This window comes from Xiphophorus maculatus, chromosome 18 (genome assembly GCF_002775205.1).
Source record: "Xiphophorus maculatus strain JP 163 A chromosome 18, X_maculatus-5.0-male, whole genome shotgun sequence".
NCBI lineage: Eukaryota > Metazoa > Chordata > Actinopteri > Cyprinodontiformes > Poeciliidae > Xiphophorus > Xiphophorus maculatus.
The window spans coordinates 33,029,745-33,052,703 of record NC_036460.1 but is presented as its reverse complement, the minus strand read 5'-3'; the positions used below and the strand labels follow the sequence as shown (position 1 = coordinate 33,052,703).

Below are 22,959 nucleotides of genomic sequence, written 5' to 3'. Positions count from 1 at the left end.
TTCTTTCATTTTTCCCAATGCTTCCAACCCCTAATCTTGACTGCGGATGCAAATAGTCTAAAAAACGTCCCCCCCATATATTTGCATTTAAACAAATAGATAAAAGGTCATTTTGAAAACCTGCCTCCTGATGACTGCAGTGTGAGGTGCCATGTGTCCCTGCCCTCTTTACAGAGTGGTTATAGCTCTCTGAGTGGCACGCCAGTCAGTATGGTGCTGCACTCCTGCACTGAGCCACTGTAGGCAAATACAGCGGAGGGAGAACAGAACAGCTTCTGTGGGTGTGTGTGTATGAGTGTGTGTGAGTACATGATACACCGTTCGGCTGCATCATGGACACAGGTAAGACTTTTTTATTCATGCATATGCCCATCTTGCTTTTCCTAAAAGAAATGTTATGAATATCAGTGTTGCTATGAAGAAATCAAAATTCTCTGCTGTTTTTTGTTGTGCCAGAATGCTGTGATTTTCATTACTGTGTGTGACGGTTAGTACCCCGAAACTTGTTAGATCATGTTTATCTCTGCAGAGAGCGCTTCTTACAACAGGAATATGAGGAAACCTACTCTCAGGAACTATTTATGTCTAATTGCACAAATGTAATTATATGTTGTGATTTTTTTTAAAAAATTTTAAAACCTTGACTTTCTTTTCATTTAGAATAATAAAAAAAAAGGAAATAAATTAAAATCCAGATAATTTTTTTTTTTTCATTTTCAAACATCTCTTTGCTGGAGCTTATCTAAAAGATCCATTCAAAAAGCTGGGGTCTTTTACATACAGTTTTTTGCATGCAATTTCCGTTTGCATAATAAAGTTTGCATTTTCATTGAGTTTAGACCTTTGCTTCCCAGGAATGTCCCCAAATCACACCAGCATCAACGTGAGATTTATACCAAATACCAAAAATGACCTGTTTAATAAATATATGGGATTTCTCAATTCTATCAAAATGCATGCTTTTTCATTAACATGCTTAACATGCATATTTTCTTTTCATTAATTAAAGAAAAACATGCATATTTTATAATGCCCATATTAGTCTTTCTGACTGGTTGAAATCAAGTGTTTCTCGCTAATTGCTTCATTTTAGTTTCCATTTGCAACGACCAGACCAAGGGCAATTTCCATGACATTTACACATACAATCCCAAAGAGTCATTCACCTATATGCATAAAACTGTGATGTATTCAAATGAACGCACTTTGGTGGGAATGGATGAAAATTTGGATGAAGTTGTGCAGGAGGATGAACATTTTCTAGATGAGATCAAATCTCCTCTCAGTGTCCGTTTTTTTTTCTTGTTGTTGTCTCTACTCTTCAGAATATTCAAAAAGAGTGTACCAGGGTGTTCGGGTTAAACACACAGTGAAAGACCTGCTGGCTGAGAAGCGATCCCGGCAGACAAGCGGGCCCAGATATACTGTAAGCACCAACTGTTTTTGCTATTGTACACTCCTGTGCTGCCTGTTCCCCTCATCATCCTTCACCCAAACCAAACACCGTAGCCACAGTTGACATTCTGTTGATGACACAATTACGGCACTGCCTTCAAATATTATCCTCTCCCTGTTTACATTTACTGTTGTTTTGTGCACTAATAAGCCAATGGTTGATCCATTGACCACCTGTACGTGCCTTCCCCCCTCTGTTTCTGCTGCCCTCAAGGCCTCATAAAGACCATCTGTAAATAGTTGAGCACAGTGTGTGTGGATAAAGACAAAGCACAGAGTCCTATCCTAACCTCACAAAAGAACATTGACACAATGCATGCAAAGGCAATGACCGTGATCTTCAAAAAAATAAAAAGCTCCCTGGAGCTGGAGCTGGAGCTGGAGCTGGAGCTGGAGGTGAGGTGGAGGTGGAGGTGAGGTGAGGTGAGGTGGGGTGGGGTTGGGTTGGGTTGGGTTGGGTGGGGGGACTGGCGACGCAGGGGATACAGAGAAAAGGCCAATGCAGGAGGTTGCCTATGCAAAGTTTGATCAACACACACCTGCCAGCCGATATTGTCCTCAGTCATGAACGAGCTCCAGACAAACCTCCTATTGTTGTCAAGCACACATGCACACGCACACACACTGCTAAAACACACACACACACTAGCTTGAACATACAGACAAATTTGGCTGTGTCGTAGATGCCTGCATGCACATGCAAGACTGGCTTTTCATTACCACAAACTGCCTGTCAAAAGGCTTTTATGGGACAGTATTCACTCATTGGTTTCTGTCTAATGGTGGCATGTCCACTCTATAGATATGCAGACTGCTTACCGCTCAGCCACTTAGGAGATAGCATGGGATACAATAAGACAAAAAACCTGTAGGAGAAAACATACCTTCACTTTTTGCTCTGGAAATTTCTGCAGAGGTTCATAACTTCAGTGGATGACAGTTGTGGGTAGTTGGGAGTTCGCCATGGAGAACACACAACAAAGTCAGCTGTACCAGAGCATCTTTGTTCAAGCCTGGCTAAGACCAAAAACTTCTGCTATCTCCAGTTCCAAATAGTCATAGAGGCTTATGGGAACATTATTTTATGAACTTCCATATAAAAAACCAACCAATGCTAAGTTGGCAACAGTTCAAAGGTATTCAAATGAGTCTGTCTGATACTTTTGAGAGCAGACTTCTTTTAAGATGGTAGAAGTTCTTCTAAATCTTGCCCACAATCAGAAGAGCCAATATCTTTAAGCTTCATCACCAACTAATCTAGACTCATAATAAGATAAAGAGATGGATAAAGATAAAGAGTGTTATTTACTGGAGGATTACAAAACTACTCAAAATCCTTTAAATGAAAAATCCCAAGATATCCAAGAAGAGTTAAATATTTACACATGAAGTGAACATTAGCAGATATGTGTTCCTCATGAACATTTTTGTGCACTCTCAGCCACTGTATGTGTAAAAAAATAAAAATAAATCCACACAGTTATCGTAATGAGATGAGCAGATATGGTAATTCCTTTAATTTCTTGACATGTAACAATATTTGTAATGAGCATAAAGGAAGCATTAGCCTTTTGTAGTGATCATACATTTGTTAGACATGGAAACTTTTATTTTTTTCTACTTTTAATTGGGAGCCACTGAGCTTGATGTGAATTATGTCATTCAGACCAGTGAGGTTGGAAGGATGCAGTTCTTCCTGTACAAAACATGGTGATTAAAAACCTGTTCTGCTTTGCATATGGTTTTATGAAAAAGAAAATGCAGCCGCTTTAAATTCTGGCTCATATTTTACAAATTTATTATTTTAATGGACAGGTGTAGCGTTTCCATTTTTGTTTTATGAGTGATAACAAAATAGGATCCACTGGGTGTGGGGGGGTGTACACTATTTCTGTTTCTGTGTTGAAAGCTGAACTCCATGTTCATGAGATTCCAGCCCAGGGCCAAACATCACAAAACAGCAGGCTAGACGCTTCATTCAGAGGGTCAGTGAGTTTACGTCTGTTGCTGCAGAATGTTTTCAGTTTGCTGAAGGCAGCAACAGCAATCTTAAACAGCTATCAGATTGCCAGCTTCAGAAATATTAATATGCAAATCTAATAGGCAGCAAATCCAACGTTTTTTTACTTAATTCAGTGCTGCATTAGGAAAAGTTAATTTGAGTAAAATTTAAACAAAAAAAAACAGCATACATCCACTATTTATTTGGTAAAGACTTGTTTATATTTCCTATTTCAATCCTTGTTCTTAGTCCTGAGCTTTTTACTCCACATTTATATGGCTGCAAGATAAACAAAACTTCTTTAACAACTCCAATCAATAAATCAATCAATCAATCAATCAAATTTTATTTGTATAGCACATTTCAGCAGCAAATCATTTCAAAGTGCTTTACATCATATTAAACACAGAAACACAATGCAACATAGAATCAACAATCAAAACATGACATTAAGTCAAGTTCCATCAATAAATTTGTAATTGATTACATTTCAAATACAATTCTAAACAGGTGGCTTTTTAGTTGAGATTTAAAAGAAGTCAGTGTTTCAGCTGTTTTACAGTTTTCTGGAAGTTTGTTCCAAATTTGTGGTGCATAGATGCTGAAAGCTGCTTCTCCTCGTTTGGTTCTGGTTCTTTGGATGCAGAGCAGAACCAGAACCAGAACCTGAGAGGTCTGGAAGGTTGATACAACAACAGCAGACCTTTAATGTATTGTGGTGTTAAGCCGTTCAGTGATTTGTAAACTAACAACAGTATTTTAAAGTCTATTCTTTGAGCTACAGGGAGCCAGTGGAGGGACTTTAAAACTGGTGTTATGTGCTCTATCTTCCTGGTTTTAGTCAGAACGCGAGCAGCAGCATTCTGGATCAGCTGCAGCTGTTTGATTGATTTGTTGGACAGACCTGTGAAGACGCTGTTCCAATAATCAATGCAACTGAATATAAATGCATGGATGAGTTTCTCTAGATCTGGCTGAGACATTAGTCCTTTAATCCTGGAAATGTTCTTCAGGTGATAGAAGGCCGACTTTGTAACTGTCTTTATGTGGCTCTGGAGGTTCAGGTCAGAGTCCATCACTACTCCACTCCACTTCAACATTTAAAGCTACTGGCCACTAAAATTATACAGTTACACACTTTTTTAAAAATGATTTATGATTATGATGTTTTGTGAAATTAGTAGAAGTTAATCTATTATGCTTTTGGTTAGCTGTTTGTTCTTTAGCTGTAGATATTTACTCATTGTTCTTGTCATATATTTTGTATTAATGAAATGAGAAGCAAGTCAACATACATAATTGACATCAATCAAATGTTTAAGACAACCACTGACAGCCACTCAGGGGCGCTGTATAGAGGAGAAAAGTTCTGACAATTCTAAGGGTCGCTGACCAACAGGGAGCCCTCCACAATTTTTCTTTTCTTTTGTTTGTTTTTTTTGTTCATAAAAATTTAAAAGAAAATGGCGCCCTGTCAATTACAAAATTAATTATACTGTGTTTTCTAAAATTGATTTTAGCAGTAAAACATAAATGTCCCCCCTCCCAGACCAAAAAGCACACATTTGTCCTGAACCCCCCTGGATCTGCATGAAATGGTTCGTTCCTGCTTAGCTTGACGGTGACGGTGTTCAGCAGCAGTCAGTCAAGAATGACTGTGGCAGTTACTGTGCTGCTAAGAAAAATAATAAAGTCAGGTTTTCAAAAAATAGAGAGACAGAGAGAGAAAAAGGTCAGTGTCAATTTGTAACCCACTTTTTCTCCAAGAGAGGTGGGTAGACTGTGTGAGATTATCAACCATTTAGCATAGTTAGCTTAGCTACAGACTGTTTGCCTCCATTTCACTAGCATTTAATGAATTAAGGAAAGAAATTACCAACATATTCATGTATTGAACTTGTCCCTGTATCTTTTACCACATTTAACAACAGATGAGTCAGTCAGCAGCAGCTCTAACTCACGTCCCCCCTGACCCGTCCTCTCCTAAGTGAAATTAAAGCTGCAGTATGTAACTTTTATAATTTTTTTTTTTTACATATTTGTTAAAACTGTCATTATGTTGTGACAGTATGGTATGAGAGATAATCTGTGAAAAATCTATGTCCTCTGCTTTCTCCCAGTACTATCTAGAAACAGCTAATCTGAGACAGGAGAGTTTTAGTGCTGTCAATCACAGTCTCATGTGGCTGCTCATCCCTATGCTGTAGCCAGCGCAGCCTGTTGTGAATGCTCAGTCTAGTTAGCATAGCTACCAATGACAGCAGATAGACATTTTTCCTGTAATGATAAGTTGTTTTTCCACCATTAGCACATTTAGCAGTGAGTGAATGAGTTGATTGACAGCGCTAAGACCCTCCTACTGGTTCTGATTGGTTGTTTTGACCAGAACGTTGCATTACTAGCAATAGTAATTCAGGGAGCAGGTGGAGGAGATTGATTGTTTTCACAGATTATCTGTCTCATAACAAACTGTCACAACATGGTGACAGCTTTAACAAATATTGAGAAAACATTTTTTTTTAAAGTTATATACTGCAGCTTGAATAAAATGCAACTACAAAGCATTTTATGAGAAGTCTGGATTGTTTCATGTATATTTTGCATGTTGCCTATGACTGTTGCTGGTGGGGAGAGACATTTCAGTAATCTAAAACTAATAGAACAAATTTAAGCAACCTACTTGCATACTGTATGTGGACTGTTGTGTATAAAGTTCATGAGCAGTAAATATTGTGCTAGTTATCAGTATTGGACCAAAGAAAGCAAGACAGTTGCAAGCCTTTAAAATTGTGGCACTTTTGATAGGTCAGATAGACTCAAAAAATTGTAACAGCAGCTGCGTGTTGGGGGCCAATTTAATTTTTTGTCATGGGGCCCAAGATTCCTGGCAGCGCCCCTGCAACCACTACTGACAACCTGTTATTAAATTTGCTTGCAATTTATAAGCACTTTATGCCTGCTGTTGTGTAATTTTGGACTGTAAAGCACCACGATTGCTCCAATTTCATAAGGAATTTTAACTTAAATTTGGCCTAAATTACTTTTTTTTCAACAAATATATCTCATGTGATATGCGTATCACACAAGGGAAAAGCATTATAACATTATAACATTATAACCCACAAATAAGTAAAGTTACAGCCATAGGACTGTTTCTCTTTGGGAGATCAGTCTCCCAAGAAAACTGACCAACTTGCAAGGATTTGAAATCATACCATTATGTCACATTTTTCATAGATAGCCTCAAACTAAACATGACATGGTGCATTTTAGGCCTTCCACGAGGAATTCAAAAATGTTTTATTCAATGGTCAAATTCTGATTTCTAGATGAAATCATAGGACTGGAACAACTAGTTACAACTAACTTCCTGTTATTAAATTTGCTTACAGTTTATAATCAAATTATTAAAAAAAAAACTTTATCTCTGCAGTTGTCTAATTTTGGAAAGTAAAAGTTAATGAGTGCTGTCAAAATATACATTTTAATATACAAGGGGAAAACACATACTATTTCAAAACAAGGGCGGTGAAAACAGATACTCAATTTTCTTCGTGTGTGTGAAAAATTGTATACTTAGAAAACAATTGCCTCCCACTAGCTTCTAAAAGAAAATTTTACCAGTTTATTTTGTTCCAAATTTCTTAGGATCTTGGATTGTTTTTGTGTTCTACAGTATTTCGTTCTATATTGATTATTCTCTTTCTTTAATTAGATCAATCTTGTTTCTGTTTTACTTTGTTTAGTCCTTATTATGTTTACTTTTTTTCTAATTATTCTTAGTTATTTATTATGTTTCTTAAGTCTAGTTATTTTTTAATGTTACATTGGTTTTCCGAGCGGGCTGGAGGTGCTGGAACCCCCGCAGTCGCTATGAGGCTGGAGCGGCGCTGAGCTGCAGGGCCGTTTGAGGCTGCTTGCAGCTTTAATTTTCTTTGTTTCCTTTTTGTGTATTCTGGTTCCTAGTTTATCCTCCTCATCATGCTGATGGTTCTGGGTTTTGGCTTTTGTATTCACCATGCAGGCCATAAGTTTTTGTTATTCGTCTTTCTTTTTTCATTAAAAGTATCGTCTACTACTTGACGTATTTGGGTCCACTTTTCGAACACCTCATCATGACAAAATTGACTTTTCATTTTTATCATCACCATTATTTCACTCTATTGAATTGTTTAAAATAGCAATAAAATAGTCACAAGCATATCTAACTTAAAAGTCAGAAAAAATTCAAGCAGTTTTGTCTCTTGAGATATTAACTTTAATTTCATATTTTCAGTAATGCATGATAGTAACTATGTCTTGCAGCAATAAAGATATTTATCCACCCAGAGTTTCTGAACAATTGTCTGCTCAAACATAAAGTTAGCTTGGTTTTACAACGTTGCTGTAATATTCCACTAACACTCCACTTAAAACACAGATAGCTTTACATTTCTTTTCTGAAGGACTAGCTAACTCGGCACATGGTTACAAAAAGTTTTCCATACTTGTGTAACTTGTTCTACTGAGGATCTTTTCACAGGCAGAAATGGCTGCTAGTGTTAGCTTATTCAACCTCTCTGTTTCTATACTGTTGTTATGTTTTAAATTATTTGTGTGTGTTGAGCCTTATTATTTAGTTATCACCGTCTGATAACTAAATAACCAGTCATGTCCCACATGTTATCCAGAATATTCATTTTTCCTCACACACATTAAAAGTTGGTCCCAACTGGAGTTTCAATTCTATAAAGTTTCTATCATTTGTTTCTAAACACTGATGCGACTCTGACTCCACAAATACAGCTAGATCTGCATGCTCCTGCTAGTACTTTCTTTATGTTTAGTGGTTTGCTTTAAAACGAGGCAATCAGTAGCATGTCTGATTTGACATGGCTCAGTGATAAGTTAGCTTTTAATGGATGCAATTCAAAGTATTGGACTGTGGGGACAGCTTACAGAAAACCTTCTTATTCTGCATCAAACTTAACACTTTGCTTTGAACTCTGTAAAATTCAATAACTGTTTCAGCTGCACTATGTAGCTGTCTACTGCAAAAGACCATAGACATATGCTAGGAGCTGCTGCGGTCTGTTTCACTATCAATATCATTGTGAAAGATGAGAAACACTTAAGTAGAAACACGTTTCATTGCCACAATAATGTGAATAACCTAAAGTACATTTTGGATGACTTCGGTTTTCCCCTCTTGCTTTAAGAAATCTGTAAATATGAACAGCTGAACTCTTAGCAAACCTTTATGTTTTGATAAATGTAAACATTATTAAATGGCTTGTTTTAGCAGTTCCTAAGTTGTCCTTTTGTATCATTGTGGTATCTTGTTTTCTGCTTCACCTAATTAGAAGAGTTAGATTAGATTTATCTATTTGTCGACTGCTCAAAAGGTTATTGTGAAAAAATTCTAAGTTTCTTTAACAAACACGTAGTGGCAGTGGACAGTTGATTGTCTTTAATGTTCCAGGATGAATGTAGCGACAGAGCAGAAGAGAACTGTCTTTTAACTGGAGTTTGAAAAGACAGGCCAGAAACACAAAAACACAGATACAATGAACCACTAGTACTTTAAATATTAAAGAAAATTTAGAGCATTAATGGCAGCAGTGGCCCTTTCATCTGGGAGACAAACAAGCATGGAAGCACTGAACCAGTTCTTAAATCTAAAGGATAAAACTGACTTATGCAAACTATATTGGATTTCTAAATCTGAATCTAAATGTGCTGCAATTATGTGATCTTTCCTTAAAACACCTTGAGTAGTAGAATTGTCAGTTTTGGATATGGCAGAAGTTGGTAATAAAAGGGATCAGACATTTTTGTCAAGTATCTGATGGTTTATGATTGGTTTATAATTACTTCAATGTCACCTCTTACATATGTCTCTGTCTTGTGTAAGACTTTAGATAAATACAGTAGTCTCACTTTGAGACTGTTTTGGTAAATTTTATTGGAGGAACTTTGTGTTATATTGTTATTTTTGAAAACAAAATAGAAAACAAAATCTAATATGTAATCTTATTTAAACCAAAAACATATGTTATTTACAATTTTGGAAGCACTTTATGTGCTTGTCAATGCAGTATTTACATGTATGGTTGTGAATAATGACCACAGGCACATAGTAACGATAGCCGTTCCCTTCCTATGTTAACCAATGCCAGGTTTTATCTCGGAGAATAAAAAGGCCATTGAGAGAGTAAAGCTAGCTCTGACCACAGTAATCCAGCTCATGCTGGAACATGAACCGGGACAGCAGGAGTAAAAACATTTCACATCGTCCCACTTTAGCAGCTTTCTCCAATCTGACAATTTGCATCCAGCTGCACTTAGACATTCTGCTTTAGCACTACAAGTATGAGCTCAATAAAAACTGGATTCAGGAAATTTTACATTTACAATTTAAAACATTAGCAGTGTTGGCAAAGGTTAGCTAGCCAGTAAGAATTTCCCAGTGTGTGATTGGTCTTCACTTAAAAAATGTAAATGCAGAGTACTTATTAGAATGATTTCTATATGTTGAAGTACTGAAACATCACAAACGGATAAATTAAAAGAGGTAATGGAATAACTTTAAAGTGAACTTTTATGAAATATTGATTTCAAAATTGTATTTTGAAATGTAGCTAAATTTATTTGTCTCTGACTTGTGTCATATCCTGTTTTGAATAATAAGAAAGATTTTTTTCTTTTTGGAAACCAGGATAAGTCCCTCCCACACTTCCACCCCCAACCATCAACCCCTGCCCCCCCCTCCACCCTCACCCCGACTGAAACACATTATCTGACTGAGCTTGAGCTGATTTCCATACGCAGCCTTCAGAGATGCAGTGAGCCGTACCTGGGCCACATGAGGAAGTCTTGGCGCTGGCAAATCGCATTCAAATTCTGCCCCCAAAATTTGCGTGTGCCCTAGCCAACATGGGCTTAATATCAACTCTTTCATGTTAGCACTATGCAAAACAGGAGGCTCTGTCATTTTCTGTCCTGTGCAAGCGGCCCAGAGTGTCTGCATGTCTTTACCTCTGCATGAGTGGGACTGCCAAGAAATAGAAACTCTACAAATGATCAGTCCTTTTTGGTTAGAAAATGAAAAACAAATAAATAAATAGTAAATGTAAGAAAACATACTTCAGTCTTCTTCTTAGCATGTACCAACCACATTGAAAACATTTTTATTCTGTTTGGGTTGTAACTATTTTTCATAGTGTCAAGCCTCTATTGAAAAAAAAAAATCTGGGTACCCACCTTATTTCTAGCCGCTATGAGGCTTTGCATGATTTATGGGCCCAATTTCCGCTGCAAACCGGAACCACCATTTGTTTACATGTTAGCAACTCGCTAACTGACTTTCCACAGAGGTTTTAGGCTATGAAATATGTGAGAACAGCAGCTATCACAGCTTACATGCGGCAGTATTGTTTTACCGCTACCTACAGCTAATGCGGGGAGGGATGGCGAAGAAGCGGCTGCAAACGACCCGCACTAGCATAGTTAGCTACTTCATTGACTCAGTTGCTTCGGAGATGCAGATTTTCTTCCGTTGGCTTTTTGTCCACACAATGAAACGAGCACACATAAAGCATTCTGGGTTCTGTCTTCAAGTTTAGAAGTTTTAGCCAAATTCTTTTTGTTTCTTTATCTGTCGGTAGGTGATGAAAACTACCACTTATCACAGAAACTTGCCTTTTTGTTTCAGAAGCGCGTTCACAACACACCTGTTGCTGCAGCCACAAACTAAACTTTGTCTGATTATAATTTCAGCACAACAGTTACTGACAACAGTTCCAGTTGCAAGTTGCTCTCTATAACAGGTTAATGTGTGATTCGGTTCGGTTCGGTTCTAGTCCAGTGGGGAGATTCTCGCAGCAGCTGCGGTCATTATTTGCAACGGAGAACCTCGAGGTTCTGGTTGTTATGGACTAAATAAACCAAGATATTTTATTTTGCCTTAGAAAAATGTATTGCTGGCCTAAACATAATGATAAAGACTCAGATCATGAACCTTATTATTTTTTTAAATTCAAACGAAAAATCAAATTCACATCACACCAAGCTAATATTATGCAGTTCTGGTGTTTTATACTATCGGCACAAACCTGCAGCTCAGATCTCTGAGCTGCTTCTCTGCTTTTCTCTTCTCTATTACTGTCAGTTCTTCAGAGAAACGAGCTGCTAATTCACGGTCATTCAGTAACAAAACGTAATGATCGTGTTTCTGTCGCGCCCCGTGATTAAACTCACAATTACTGTCCTCTGTGCTGAGCAGCTCTCTGATAGCAGACGGTGCGTCCATAAACAAGTTTTACTAAATATTGCACAATAACCGAAAAATATGTAACTTCTATCATAAATATAAACTAGCAAAAAAAAAAAAAACTACAAATTACAGTGAAATACTGCTACTTCCAGTGGGTAGTAAGATCCTTAATCGTTTCCCCAGTTTCCTCCAGTAAGCCTAATAATCTAAAAATCATTTTAAACACAGATGTGATAAAAATGGATTATTTGAGATTCTCATGCATAGTTCAAATACTGGAGGGTTTCCTCCAGAAAACCTGCGCTAGGGCAGCCCACCAGCAGCCCAGCATGCTACTACTTTTATGTTTAAAACGTTAATAGTTACAAAAATCTGATGTACAGGCATCATAAATAAGACTGGTGTGAAAGCCAACAAACAGGTGCATGGACGGTACAATTTGTGCCAACTCTCACTTCCACTTGAATCAGTCAACTATAAACCTAGCTTACTCTGTCTTTACTGTCACTGTTGCTAGTATATTAAAAACCCATTGTAAAATAAACAAGGAATGCTTAGCCTGGGGATGGGGTGGCAAGTAAAGCCTGGTGTATAATAAACTCGGGGAAACGCTGAATTAAAGCACTACTTCTTCCTCACAGGGAGGATCGACTACTCCACCTTCGTTTGTCCAGATGCCAGGTATGTCTCAAAGTAGCATAGATCTTCAACAATAAATCTCTAGATTTCTACCGGTCCCAAAGTTTTGGCTCCAACAATCCCAGCACATTATTTTTGCATATCATATGACAAATGTTTTCTTACAGGATCACACATGCTGCCCAGCTACTACAGCATGAGACGTCCCTTCATATCCGATGCAGACTTTTGCACATCCACCAAGCAGTTTCCTTCCGATGTCTATTCTTCCACACAACCCTCCTCTATGAGCAGCTACTCCTCTCTCATCGACAGCTACTACCCAGAAACCTTTGGTGACTACCGTAGCGCAGCCACCTTCTCCGGCTCTGGCAGCTCCTTCCTGCCCTCGTCAACCATTTCCTCCCTGTTGCCAACTTTCAACGGAGATTCACCGCATTTATTTCTGGTAGGATTCTGAGCACTTTGCAAAGTTTTTATATCCCTTGAACTTTTGCTGACAAGGTGATACATATTTGTATATAATTATGAAGTGGAAAGAAAATGCTACATGGTTTAAATTTTCTTGCGCACCCACAATTTTGTTTTCGTTCATAGAGTGTCAATTCGAGAATGGTACAACTGTGGCTCCCATCAAAGATAAGATTTATTTGTCATTGTCATCAACAGATTACAATGAGATTGAGATTGAGCGTCTGATGCTTCACACTTCTTGAATTTTCTTTGGAGCCTGATTTTTTTTATGATGAATAAATTCTTCTAAAACCGCAAACACAAAAGCATTTATGTGTTGCTCACCACTTTTATTTTGTTTGCCATTTAATTTGATCGTGAGCAGCTGCAGACCAAAAGCATTCAAACACTTTTGCTTGAAAAAAATTTTGATTCCAAGCCAAAATAGGAAACAATCGACTCAAAAGAACTGCGTGCCTTTGTTTTAAGGCAAACCTGCAAGATCTCAGGTTTACAATAATTTACTGATCCAGGTTCTGTGATACTCAGACTGCTTTGCTTGCATTAAAAATATACAATGTTGAATTTTTGAAGCAGAGTACTTTTACCTTGTTGATGTTGACCCACATGACAAAATGTTTTGATCTGGTTTAGATCAAAGCATATTTTTGTGTTTGAATGTCCTAGTCAAAGTCAAGGCTTAAATTTATTTGAGATTATGCGGGAAAATGATCTTCATTGATGCTCTCCATCCAATCTGACTAAGCTTGTTCTGTCTGATAATACCCCAAAACACCTAAAACTAAACATAGTTTGACAGAGAGGCATTCCACACTTTCTAGACACTTCCTTTCCCTTGAGACCAACTTTGGTTTTTGTTGGTCTCAATAAAAGTATGTTGTTGTTTCAGCATGACAAAATATGAAGAAATCTCTTGGATAAAATACTTTACAAAGAACCAATCTTGATTTTGCTCCACTAATTTAATCTAGTGGACAAACAGCTCTGATAATCTGTTGAACATGCTAACAGTATAGACATAAAATTAACTTGCTTTTATGATAATCTTTTATAGCAAAAAATTATTAATTTTACATGAAGGTAAATTATTTTAACATCTGGGCATGCTATGCTAAATGGAGTAGTTGAAAAAATCAAATACAAAGAGTTTTTTTTACAATTCCACTGCAGAGAACAGATGTGTGGATTAAGACAAAAGCTTTAATTTGTAATTCTCCGTCTCTCAGTTATTACTCATCACATCATTTTCAATCATACATCAATGGTAATTTTCTGGTTTTGGTGGCAGGTACTTCCCTCTCTTCCCTAGCAACAGAATATTCAACATAATACAACACTGTGTGGTGACTGTAGGAGATTTATTATCTGCACATGTCTACACCCACTTTCTCACCTGGAATGGATACAAGCTCTGTGCAAGAGGGAAGTATGGGAAAAATGTTTTAGTGAAGGTCCTGTATGGAAAGTGTTTTCAGTTTGGATCTTGAAAAGCAATCCCTGCTAAAGTTATCTGTGAAACCTGCTGCTGGTTCACACACCTTACAAAATAAAAGATTTTACACAACAGCTATTTGCTGATTTGGGCTTTAGAAAATTAGTATAATTCAACAACCACTGTTACACATGGGATTGGTGTGGTCATGTAAAATTAAGCTTACTGAAAATTTCAAAGTAAAAGCCTCATTGGGGCGTGCTGTGGTGGCGCAGGGGGTTAGCATGCCCCACGTTTGGAGGCCTTAGTCCTCGATGTGGACGTCGCGGGTTCGACTCCCGGTCCCGACGACCTTTACCGCATGTCTTCCCCCCTCTCCTCACCCTCCTTCCTGTCTGCCTACTGTAGTAGAAAAAAAAAAATACGAGCCACTAGCGCCGCAAAAACTCTTCGGAGAAAAAAAAGGAAAGAAAAAAAAAGCCTCATTGTTCCTTTCATACTGTCTCCATATTAAGGTGATAAAAGATCAGTGGGATATTGGCTCAAGACAAAGATTCCATGATTGTCAATGCACACTTTGAAGCACGCTGGACTTTCAAAATAAGGCCCACACATACCCTACAAAACAAAACCATTCATGTTTTACACAACAGCAGTTGCATATTTGGCCATTATAACATTTGTATAACAAAACTACTGTTACGCATGATTGGAGTGGCCTTTTAAAATTAAGCTTACTGAAATTTTCAAAATGAATGCCTCAGTATTCCTTGACTACTCTATGTACATGTATTTTAACCTGAGGAAAGAGTACACTGGGATATTGCCTTAACACATAGGCTTCATGCTTGTGCTCCAACACATTCTAATAGTATCATCAGCATGCTAGGGATAGTCACACATACTAAATGTAGCATTTAAGGTAGCCTTAAAGCATGATGTTGAAGCTATTCATCTAACTCAAAATGCTCCATTTAAAGCACAACATTGCTGGAAAAAGATAGTACAGAGGGATATTTACCAGGGTATTTCTACCCTGGTAAACATGGAGGAGTTGCGTGGGATAATAATAATTGGCCCCAGAAAACTAGACTGGTTCCTGTAAAAGGTGGAAATGCTCCTTGTGACTGTCATTTCCATTTAAAGGCTGAAAAGTTTTATAGTTTCAATCAGAAATTGGAATATTGGAATTCTGACTTGGAAAGTTGGAGCTTCCTCACAAACTCCAAATTCAGAAGTCCAAAATGGCTGCCAACTGTTATAGGGCAGGTATGGTTTGGCCCCTTTAACATCATTACAGGTTTTGGGATTTACATGCGTTTACACATCATTACTGAATGATCCACACATGGAAGGAGGCGAGAGGTAAGAGGGTTGTGGGTTAAATCAATGCACCAATGTACCAGTGGTTTGGTTTTACACTGGAGTGTCAAACAGGCCACTGTTCACCCCCTCACCTGTGGTGGCTTTGCACCAAGAACCACTGAAGGAAAACATTGAAGGATGCAAAATAAAGACCCTTTGAAGAAGACACTGAGCACAACTTCCTTCTTCACCAAATATAAACAACATAGTGGTTGTAGGATTTATATTTTGTCTTCGATGAGTCTAGCGCTAGTGCTAGACTAATGTTTGTTTTGGTTGCCTTTATCCAGAATGTCCTGGATAGGTTTGCTTCCTGCTTTCGGGGTGGTCTCTGGTCTGCTTGGCGTTGACATATGCATTCGAACCACATCAGAGTTTACTTCCAACTAAAACGAGACGGGTTTGTAGGCAGACCAGAGTTCACCTTTTTGGTCTCAGTTGCACATTCACATCTCCTCAAAACAACCAGACTGTTTGATTAAAGCAGACTAAACCATGGTAATGTGAATGCACCTGTAATCACTATGACGAGTATGGGACACAAAACCATTTTGCAAAATGTGTTTGAGATCAGAGAGCAGAGACTTTAAATGTAGCTTTTGTCTGATCTGAGAAGTGCATTGGTCAGCCAAATCTGATGCTGATGACAGAACACAGCAGCTGTGGTTGCTACATGCAACCTGCAGTGCTATATGGAGGGTTACATGGAGAAAAGCTATTACTCAGGTGAAAGTTGCATGTTGTTAGCCACGCCAAAACACTTCTGCAAACTCAGATGCAAGTCTGAAATTCCTAAAGACCTGTACTCTATGCAGATCAACTTGTATGATGGGAAACAATGTAATCAATAATTGGTAGTTGCATGTTTTTTGCTAACTATGATCTGAAAGAGGGCTATGGTTGCAGTACTGAACTTCTATTTGCACTCTTGACAGCCTGTATCTCATTAAATTAGCTGCATTAAAAACACAATACTTACAGGTTTACACTTGTTTGTAAACCTGCTCCTTTAATGTTTAAATGCGTCAAACTCTGAGTACTACATTGTCACTGACTTGCATTGCCAACAGCTGTTAGCCTGACCTCCGAGCACAACAATTTGCAGTTTCCACTAGTTTTCTGCGTTCCATCTTGGACAAAACTAGGTTTGGTGTTATCTCATTTTACTTATGAAGTGATGTAATGTAAACTACATCAGTGGTCATCAAAAGAACTGCAACATTAGCTTGATGTTCTAGTACTGGAGTTTGTTCCAGTCAGATTATTCTTTAACAACATAATGCAACATTTTGTTAAACCTAATAATTTGAAGTCGCATTTCATTTTCAGACACTGGAGGCTGGTTGATTCCCTCCACCATGTTCATGGATCGATCGATCGATCGATCGATCAATCAATCAATCAATCAATCAATCAATCAATCAATCAAATTTTATTTGTATAGCACATTTCAGCAGCAAAGCATTTCAAAGTGCTTTACATCATATTAAACACAGAAACACAAAGCAACATAGAATCAACAATCAAAACACAACATGAAGTCAGGTTCCATCAATAAATTTGTAATTGATTACATTTCAAATACAATCCTAAACAGGTGGGTTTTTAGTTGAGATTTAAAAGAAGTCAGTGTTTCAGCTGTTTTACAGTTTTCTGGAAGTTTGTTCCAAATTTGTGGTGCATAGATGCTGAAAGCTGCTTCTCCTTGTTTGGTTCTGGTTCTGGGGATGCAGAGCAGAACCAGAACCAGAACCTGAGAGGTCTGGAAGGTTGATACAACAACAGCAGACCTTTAATGTATTGTGGTGCTAAGCCGTTCAGTGATTTGTAAACTAACAACAGTATACTTGTGCATATGTATTAACTGTTTTTATCTTGTAACCAGGTTGCTATGTATTGCAAATTTTTTGCTCAGGTCCCTCTTGAAAATGAGATCTAGATCTCAATGGGGTTTACCTGATTAAATAAAGGAATATGAATTTTAAAGTCTATTCTTTGAGCTACAGGGAGCCAGTGTAGGGACTTTAAAACTGGTGTTATGTGCTCTATCTTCCTGGATGCTGTAATGAAAGTTATATCAGATGATATCAAACACAGCATGAATGCAGTCCTCTTTTTAAAAGTGCTAAAATGTGTTTTGGGAAAACATACAATGTTCCGTAAAAGTAGACGCTGTGAAAAAAAAGCTATCACAAAATAGATGATGCCGTGACAGAAGACCTTTTGTGATGGCTGAAGATCAGGATGCTATCTGATGAGGAAATGAATAACTGAAACGTTCTTCCTCTTTGTTCGTGTTTTCCTGCTTTAGCGTGACTCATGGGACCAGTCGGGATCTGAGCCAGTGTCCCAGGTGGAGGGCCTCTGTCCGGACAGCCTGGGTTCTGTCAGTGTCCCACCCTCAATAGCCAGCCCGGAGCCCTCTGGGAGCCCATCCCAGTATCGCTCCCCCAGCCGCGGCTCCTCCATGGGGCCTGTCTCCGGCAGCCAGCCGTACACCCTGCATTCACTGGAAGACGTCCACTACCACCCTTTGACTTCCGGCAGCACCTACTCTGTGCCCTCCTCCTTTCCCTGCCCCCCGTACATGAGCAGCAGCGTCAGCGACCTGGTGTCCAAGATGGTGTCGGAGGACATGGTGGAGGGTCACAGCGGCCTCCCAGCTGGCACCGAGGCCCACTCTTCGTGGGCTAAGGAGGACGGGGTGAGCCCCTGGTCCCCCTATGAGCTCCGTAGGGCCTACTGACCTGAGTGTCCAAACAAGACTGAGAGGTCAGAATGTCCAAATGAATGAAATTTCACAGACCTTTCCCATGAAAAGCACTGAGCTTGACATAAAATGTCAGAGATGTGTGTGTTTTTTTTGTACATTCATCATCATTGTTTTACTCAACAGCTAATATTTGTACTTTAATAACAACAGAGTAGTAATTGGTTGACTAAGTTGGCCAAAACGATGTGGTAGGAGGATCACATTCACTTACTGCAAAGAAGAAAATAAAGGGTTTTTATTATTATTATTATCTTTTTTAAATTTTTTGTCTAGTTTTCAAGCTTGTATTATATGTAAAAAAGATTGGAGAAAATGGCAACTGAACCTGAAACTGACACAAATAAAATGCATTTCCAGATGAAGTACATCTACAAACTGCTCCACTGACTTCCTACAGAGACGTGAACAAAGTCTCTGCTTTGCTTCTTTTTGGATGTTTTTAAGTCTCTCTTTGACGTGATAAAGCAGACAGGAAGATATGTTTTGGTTGTAAACAATACCACACTGTCGAACTAGTTACCATTTCTTTTTACTTCATGGAATTGTATGTGCCAGGCTTACACAAAGTAGTGCATAAGTTGAGTTTGAAGTCAAGTTTATTTGCATAGCACATTTCAGCAGAAAGGCTGAATTGTTCCAGTCATTATGATTCGAAGTGTTTTACACCATAAAACAAAATACAATAATCAATTATGAAACAATGAACATTACATCATCAAATATACATCATGTAAACTGATCAATATTCCATTCAATATCGCCTTTGAGTCATTGTGACTCACAGGCAACTCTAGCCAGATGGGTTTTAGCTTTAACGAAAAGGAGCTCAATGTTTCTGCAGTTTTTCAGTTTTCTGAAGTTTGTTCAAGATTAGTGAAGCATGGAAGCTGAATACTGCTTCTCCATCTTTGATTCTGACTCTCGGGATGCAGAGTGGAAGGGAACCAGATGACAACTGGTCTTAGTGTTAAATTCATATTTGTAAAATTCTGAAAAGCGTCTGCCGGTTTGTGAGTTCAGCTGGCCTGAGTCAGTGCTTTGGTGCTGCAGTGAAAACTGTTTTCACTTCAGTTTTCCAGCTTTGTACTAGAGACAGATTTGTTTCATCCCTGTTTTTTCCACAGTAACTCAAGTTCAAGTAGATTGGGAGCTTCCATCTATTCAAATGTCTTTCCGCAGATTAGACTGAATGATTGATAAACAAATGTGCTTTCTAGTTAGTTTCTGCTGCACATTGACATCAATTGACTTGTTTAGACTACAAAACTACCAACAGGACTTCATACTTTCTGTCTTTTCTTACCTCTGTTCCTTGTGGAGCGCACAACTAACAGATCTAGTTTAGGTAGATGATGAAACTTTGGTAGGTTTGCGCTTGTACCATCTTCTATGTTCAGATGATGGAATAGACAGATTAAACTGGATGTTCAAAGCTTGGCATGCTGTTTTAGAACCTAACTGACCTGTCTGCTGTATTCCTGGATCTGTGTGGAGCTTTTTCTTGTCTAATGTTGTCAAGCAAACCTCTGAGGCCTTTAAGGAACAGCTAAGTTTACAAGTGCTGGTCATAAAATTAGAATATCATGCAAACTATGATTTATGTCAGCAATTCCAGTCAAAAAGTGAAGCTTGTATATTATATTCATTCGTTACACACACATTTTTTTTCTTGTAATGTTGATCATTATAACTCACAACTAATGAAAACCCCAAATTCAGTATGTCAGAAAATTAGATTATTACTTAAGACCAAAACAAGAAAAGGATTCTTAGAAATGTTGGCCAACTGAAAAGTATGAGCATGTTCAGTACTTAGTTGGGGCTCCTTTTCCCCAGATTACTGCAGCAATGCGGCGTGACGTGGAGCCGATCATTCTGTGGCACTGCTCAGATGTTATGAGAGTCCAGGTTGCTCTGATGGTGACCTTCAGCTCTTCTGAATTGTTTTGTCTGGTGTATCACATCTTCCTCTTCACAATACCCCATAGATCTTCTATGGAGTTGAGGTCAGGTGAGTTTGCTGGTTAATTAAGAATAGGGATACCATGGACCCTAAACCAGGTACTGGTAGCTTTGGCTCTGTGTGCAGGTGCTAAGTCCTGTTGGAAAATTAAATCTGTATCTCCATAAAGTTGGTCAGCAGCAGTAAGTGCTCTAAAACTTCCTGGTAGATGGTTGCGCTGACCTTGGACCTCAGAAAACACAGTGGACCGACACCAGCAGATGAAATGGCAACCCAAACCATCACTGACTTTGGAAACTTTGACTGGACCTCAAGCAACATGGATTCTGTGCCACTCCTCTCTTCCTCCAGACCCTGTGACCTTAATTTCCAAGGGAAATGAAGAATTATCTTTCATCAGAGAACATAGTTTTGATCACTCAGCAGCAGTAAAGAGTCCTTTCTGTCTTTAGTTCAGGCAAAGTGCTTCTAATGCCGTCTCTTGTTCAAGAGTGGCTTGACAAAAGGAATGTGACAGCTGAAACCCATGTCTTATCTGTGTGTGGTGAGTCTTGAAGATCTGACTCCAGCTGCAGTCCACTCTTTGTGAATTTTCCCCACATTTTTAAATGGGTTTGTTTTACCCCTCCGAGGTGCAGTTATCCCGATTGGTTGTCCATTTTTTTCCTACCACATCTTTTCCTTCACTTCACCTCTATGAATGTGTTTGGACACAGAGCTCTGTGCAGAGCCAGCTTCTTGATGTTTGTGTCTTACCCTCTTGTGCAAGTTGTCAAAGGTCATCTTTTGAACAACTGTCAAGTCAGTAGACATCCCCATGACTGTGTAGCCTTTGCATGTCTTTTGAGTTAATGAGCTGATTAGTGTGTGGCACCAGGGGTCTTCAATATTGAACCTTTTCACAATATTCAAATTTTCTGACATGCTGAATTTGAAGTTTTCATTAGTTGTCAATCATCAACACTAAAAGAAACAAACATTTGAAATACATTAGTCTGTGTGTAATGAATGAATATAATATACAAGTTGCACTTTTGGAATGGGATTACTGATTTAAATCAACTTTTTCATGATATTCAAATTTTATGACAGCACCTGTATAATTTTCCTCCCATTTTGCAGTTGTGCATTGCTTTGTGTTGGTATTACTAAATCCAAGTAAATACATTAAAGTTTGTAATTATAATGTGTCAAAATGTGGAAAGGTCCAAGGAGTAGGAACATATTTGCAGGGTGGTAGGGTAAGGGTTAGGGATTCAAGCTCTCAATGACTTTCCTCACCTCGTCCGTCGACTGGGTGGTTAGAGGAAAGCCAAAGGCAATGCATGGGCCACCACACGCCATCTGCAGCTTCCCATTCCAACTGGAAGCATTCGAGCAAAGAATGAGTGCCTATCTACATTTAAACATGATCAAATTGAATGAAAACCAACTAAAACGCCTAAAACTGTAATAGAACTCCCCAACTAACCCGTCTTAGGATCGTAAGGGAGCCTCCCGCCGTCCGGGGAGGAGCGGCGCGGCTCTCGGGACGCCTGTCCCCCCGGTCCGGCCCTGAAGGCAGGCCCTGAAGGCAGGCCCGGAGGGACAGCCCGAAAATTCGGCCCCGATTTCGGGGTCTAACGAGGCCAGGTGTCGCCAATTAGGCTTGATTGGAAGCCGATCATCAGGAGCTTCCCTGATTGGAAGCCCTGAATTGGGACCAGGTGTTGCCAATTAGGCTTGATCGGGGGGGCGGGGGGGAAGCACGCCTGCATATATAGCTGGGCTGCGGAGGTGCCCTGCTTCTCAGTTGCTATCTGACTCTCGCGGAGTGATGACGGCTTCTAAGTTTAAAAATCGTTGCCCTGTTTGCCAGAGCAAATCTTGGCGCCTGCGGAGCCACTTGGATGACGTTCATAGCGTCAGGAACGCCCAGGAGCGAAGGATCCTGTTGGCGTTTGCCAGAGGGCGAGTGAGTGTCCGCGGAATGAAGTGCCCCGTCCGCGGATGCGCTTACGGGGGGTCCAGGGTGGCGCAGCACCTCCAAGACGCTCACCGTGATCTGGGTGCCAAGGAGAAGAGGCGGCTTTTGAGGAAGCTCCAGTGGCGCAAAACGCTTAGGCAGGTGAGAGAACTTCGGGCCTCGGGTCCCGACCCGCCGTTAGCCACCAGCTTGGACCTGGACGGTTCACGGGGCAGGGAAGAAGCCGCCGCCGCCTCCGCTTCCCCGCCTCCCCCCCCTACTCTTTCCCCTCCCTCGCTGGCTTCGGACGTGGTGCAGGGGCGAGGGCTTCCCGGCCGACTGAGCCCCACTCCTCCCCGTTCGACCTCGGCGGACTCCCCGCCACCAGAGCCGGAGCCATGTCTTCCCGGCGGGCTTGGCACCAGTGCCGACGTGCCAGCCGCGGACTCGGTGGTCGTCGAGGAGGAGGAGATTGCCGGAGGGCCGGAGATCGGGGACGAACCGCAGGCGGAGCTGACTGGACTGCCGGAGATAAGGGACGAACCGCAGGCCCCGTCCTCCAGCACGGTTAGTAAGCTGATTACATTTCCTCCAGTCATCCGTTGCTACCTGCAGGAATATAACCGGCATCTGACCGGGGCTATACGCTCGCGAAAG

The 22,959-nt window shown here is 39.7% G+C and overlaps 2 protein-coding genes across 2 annotated transcripts in view; both read left to right on the top strand.

The window, feature by feature from the left end:
- Positions 1–215: 215 nt before the first annotated feature.
- On the top strand, positions 216–21,301 carry c18h11orf53 (chromosome 18 C11orf53 homolog). Its single transcript, XM_023351577.1, has 5 exons — positions 216–342; positions 1,326–1,426; positions 12,353–12,392; positions 12,518–12,798; positions 17,933–21,301. The coding sequence occupies exons 1-5, from the start codon at positions 333–335 to the stop codon at positions 18,365–18,367; spliced, it is 867 nt and encodes a 288-aa protein (XP_023207345.1). The 5' UTR covers positions 216–332; the 3' UTR covers positions 18,368–21,301.
- Positions 21,302–21,375: 74 nt separating this feature from the next.
- LOC111612005 overlaps positions 21,376–22,959 on the top strand; it is a 4,608-nt gene continuing 3,024 nt past the window's right edge. The window contains exon 1 of the mRNA XM_023351576.1: positions 21,376–22,959. This exon is cut by the window's right edge and continues 594 nt beyond it. Within this exon, the coding sequence (XP_023207344.1) occupies positions 22,174–22,959 (786 nt within the window). The 5' untranslated portion in view covers positions 21,376–22,173.

What these genes read in the sequence shown, in the direction of transcription:
- c18h11orf53 (XM_023351577.1), top strand. An exon ending in CAAGCGGGCCCAGATATACT is followed by an intron (nt 1,427 to 12,352) that starts GTAAGCACCAAC and finishes TCTTCCTCACAG; the next exon opens with GGAGGATCGACTACTCCACC. An exon ending in TTCGTTTGTCCAGATGCCAG is followed by an intron (nt 12,393 to 12,517) that starts GTATGTCTCAAA and finishes GTTTTCTTACAG; the next exon opens with GATCACACATGCTGCCCAGC.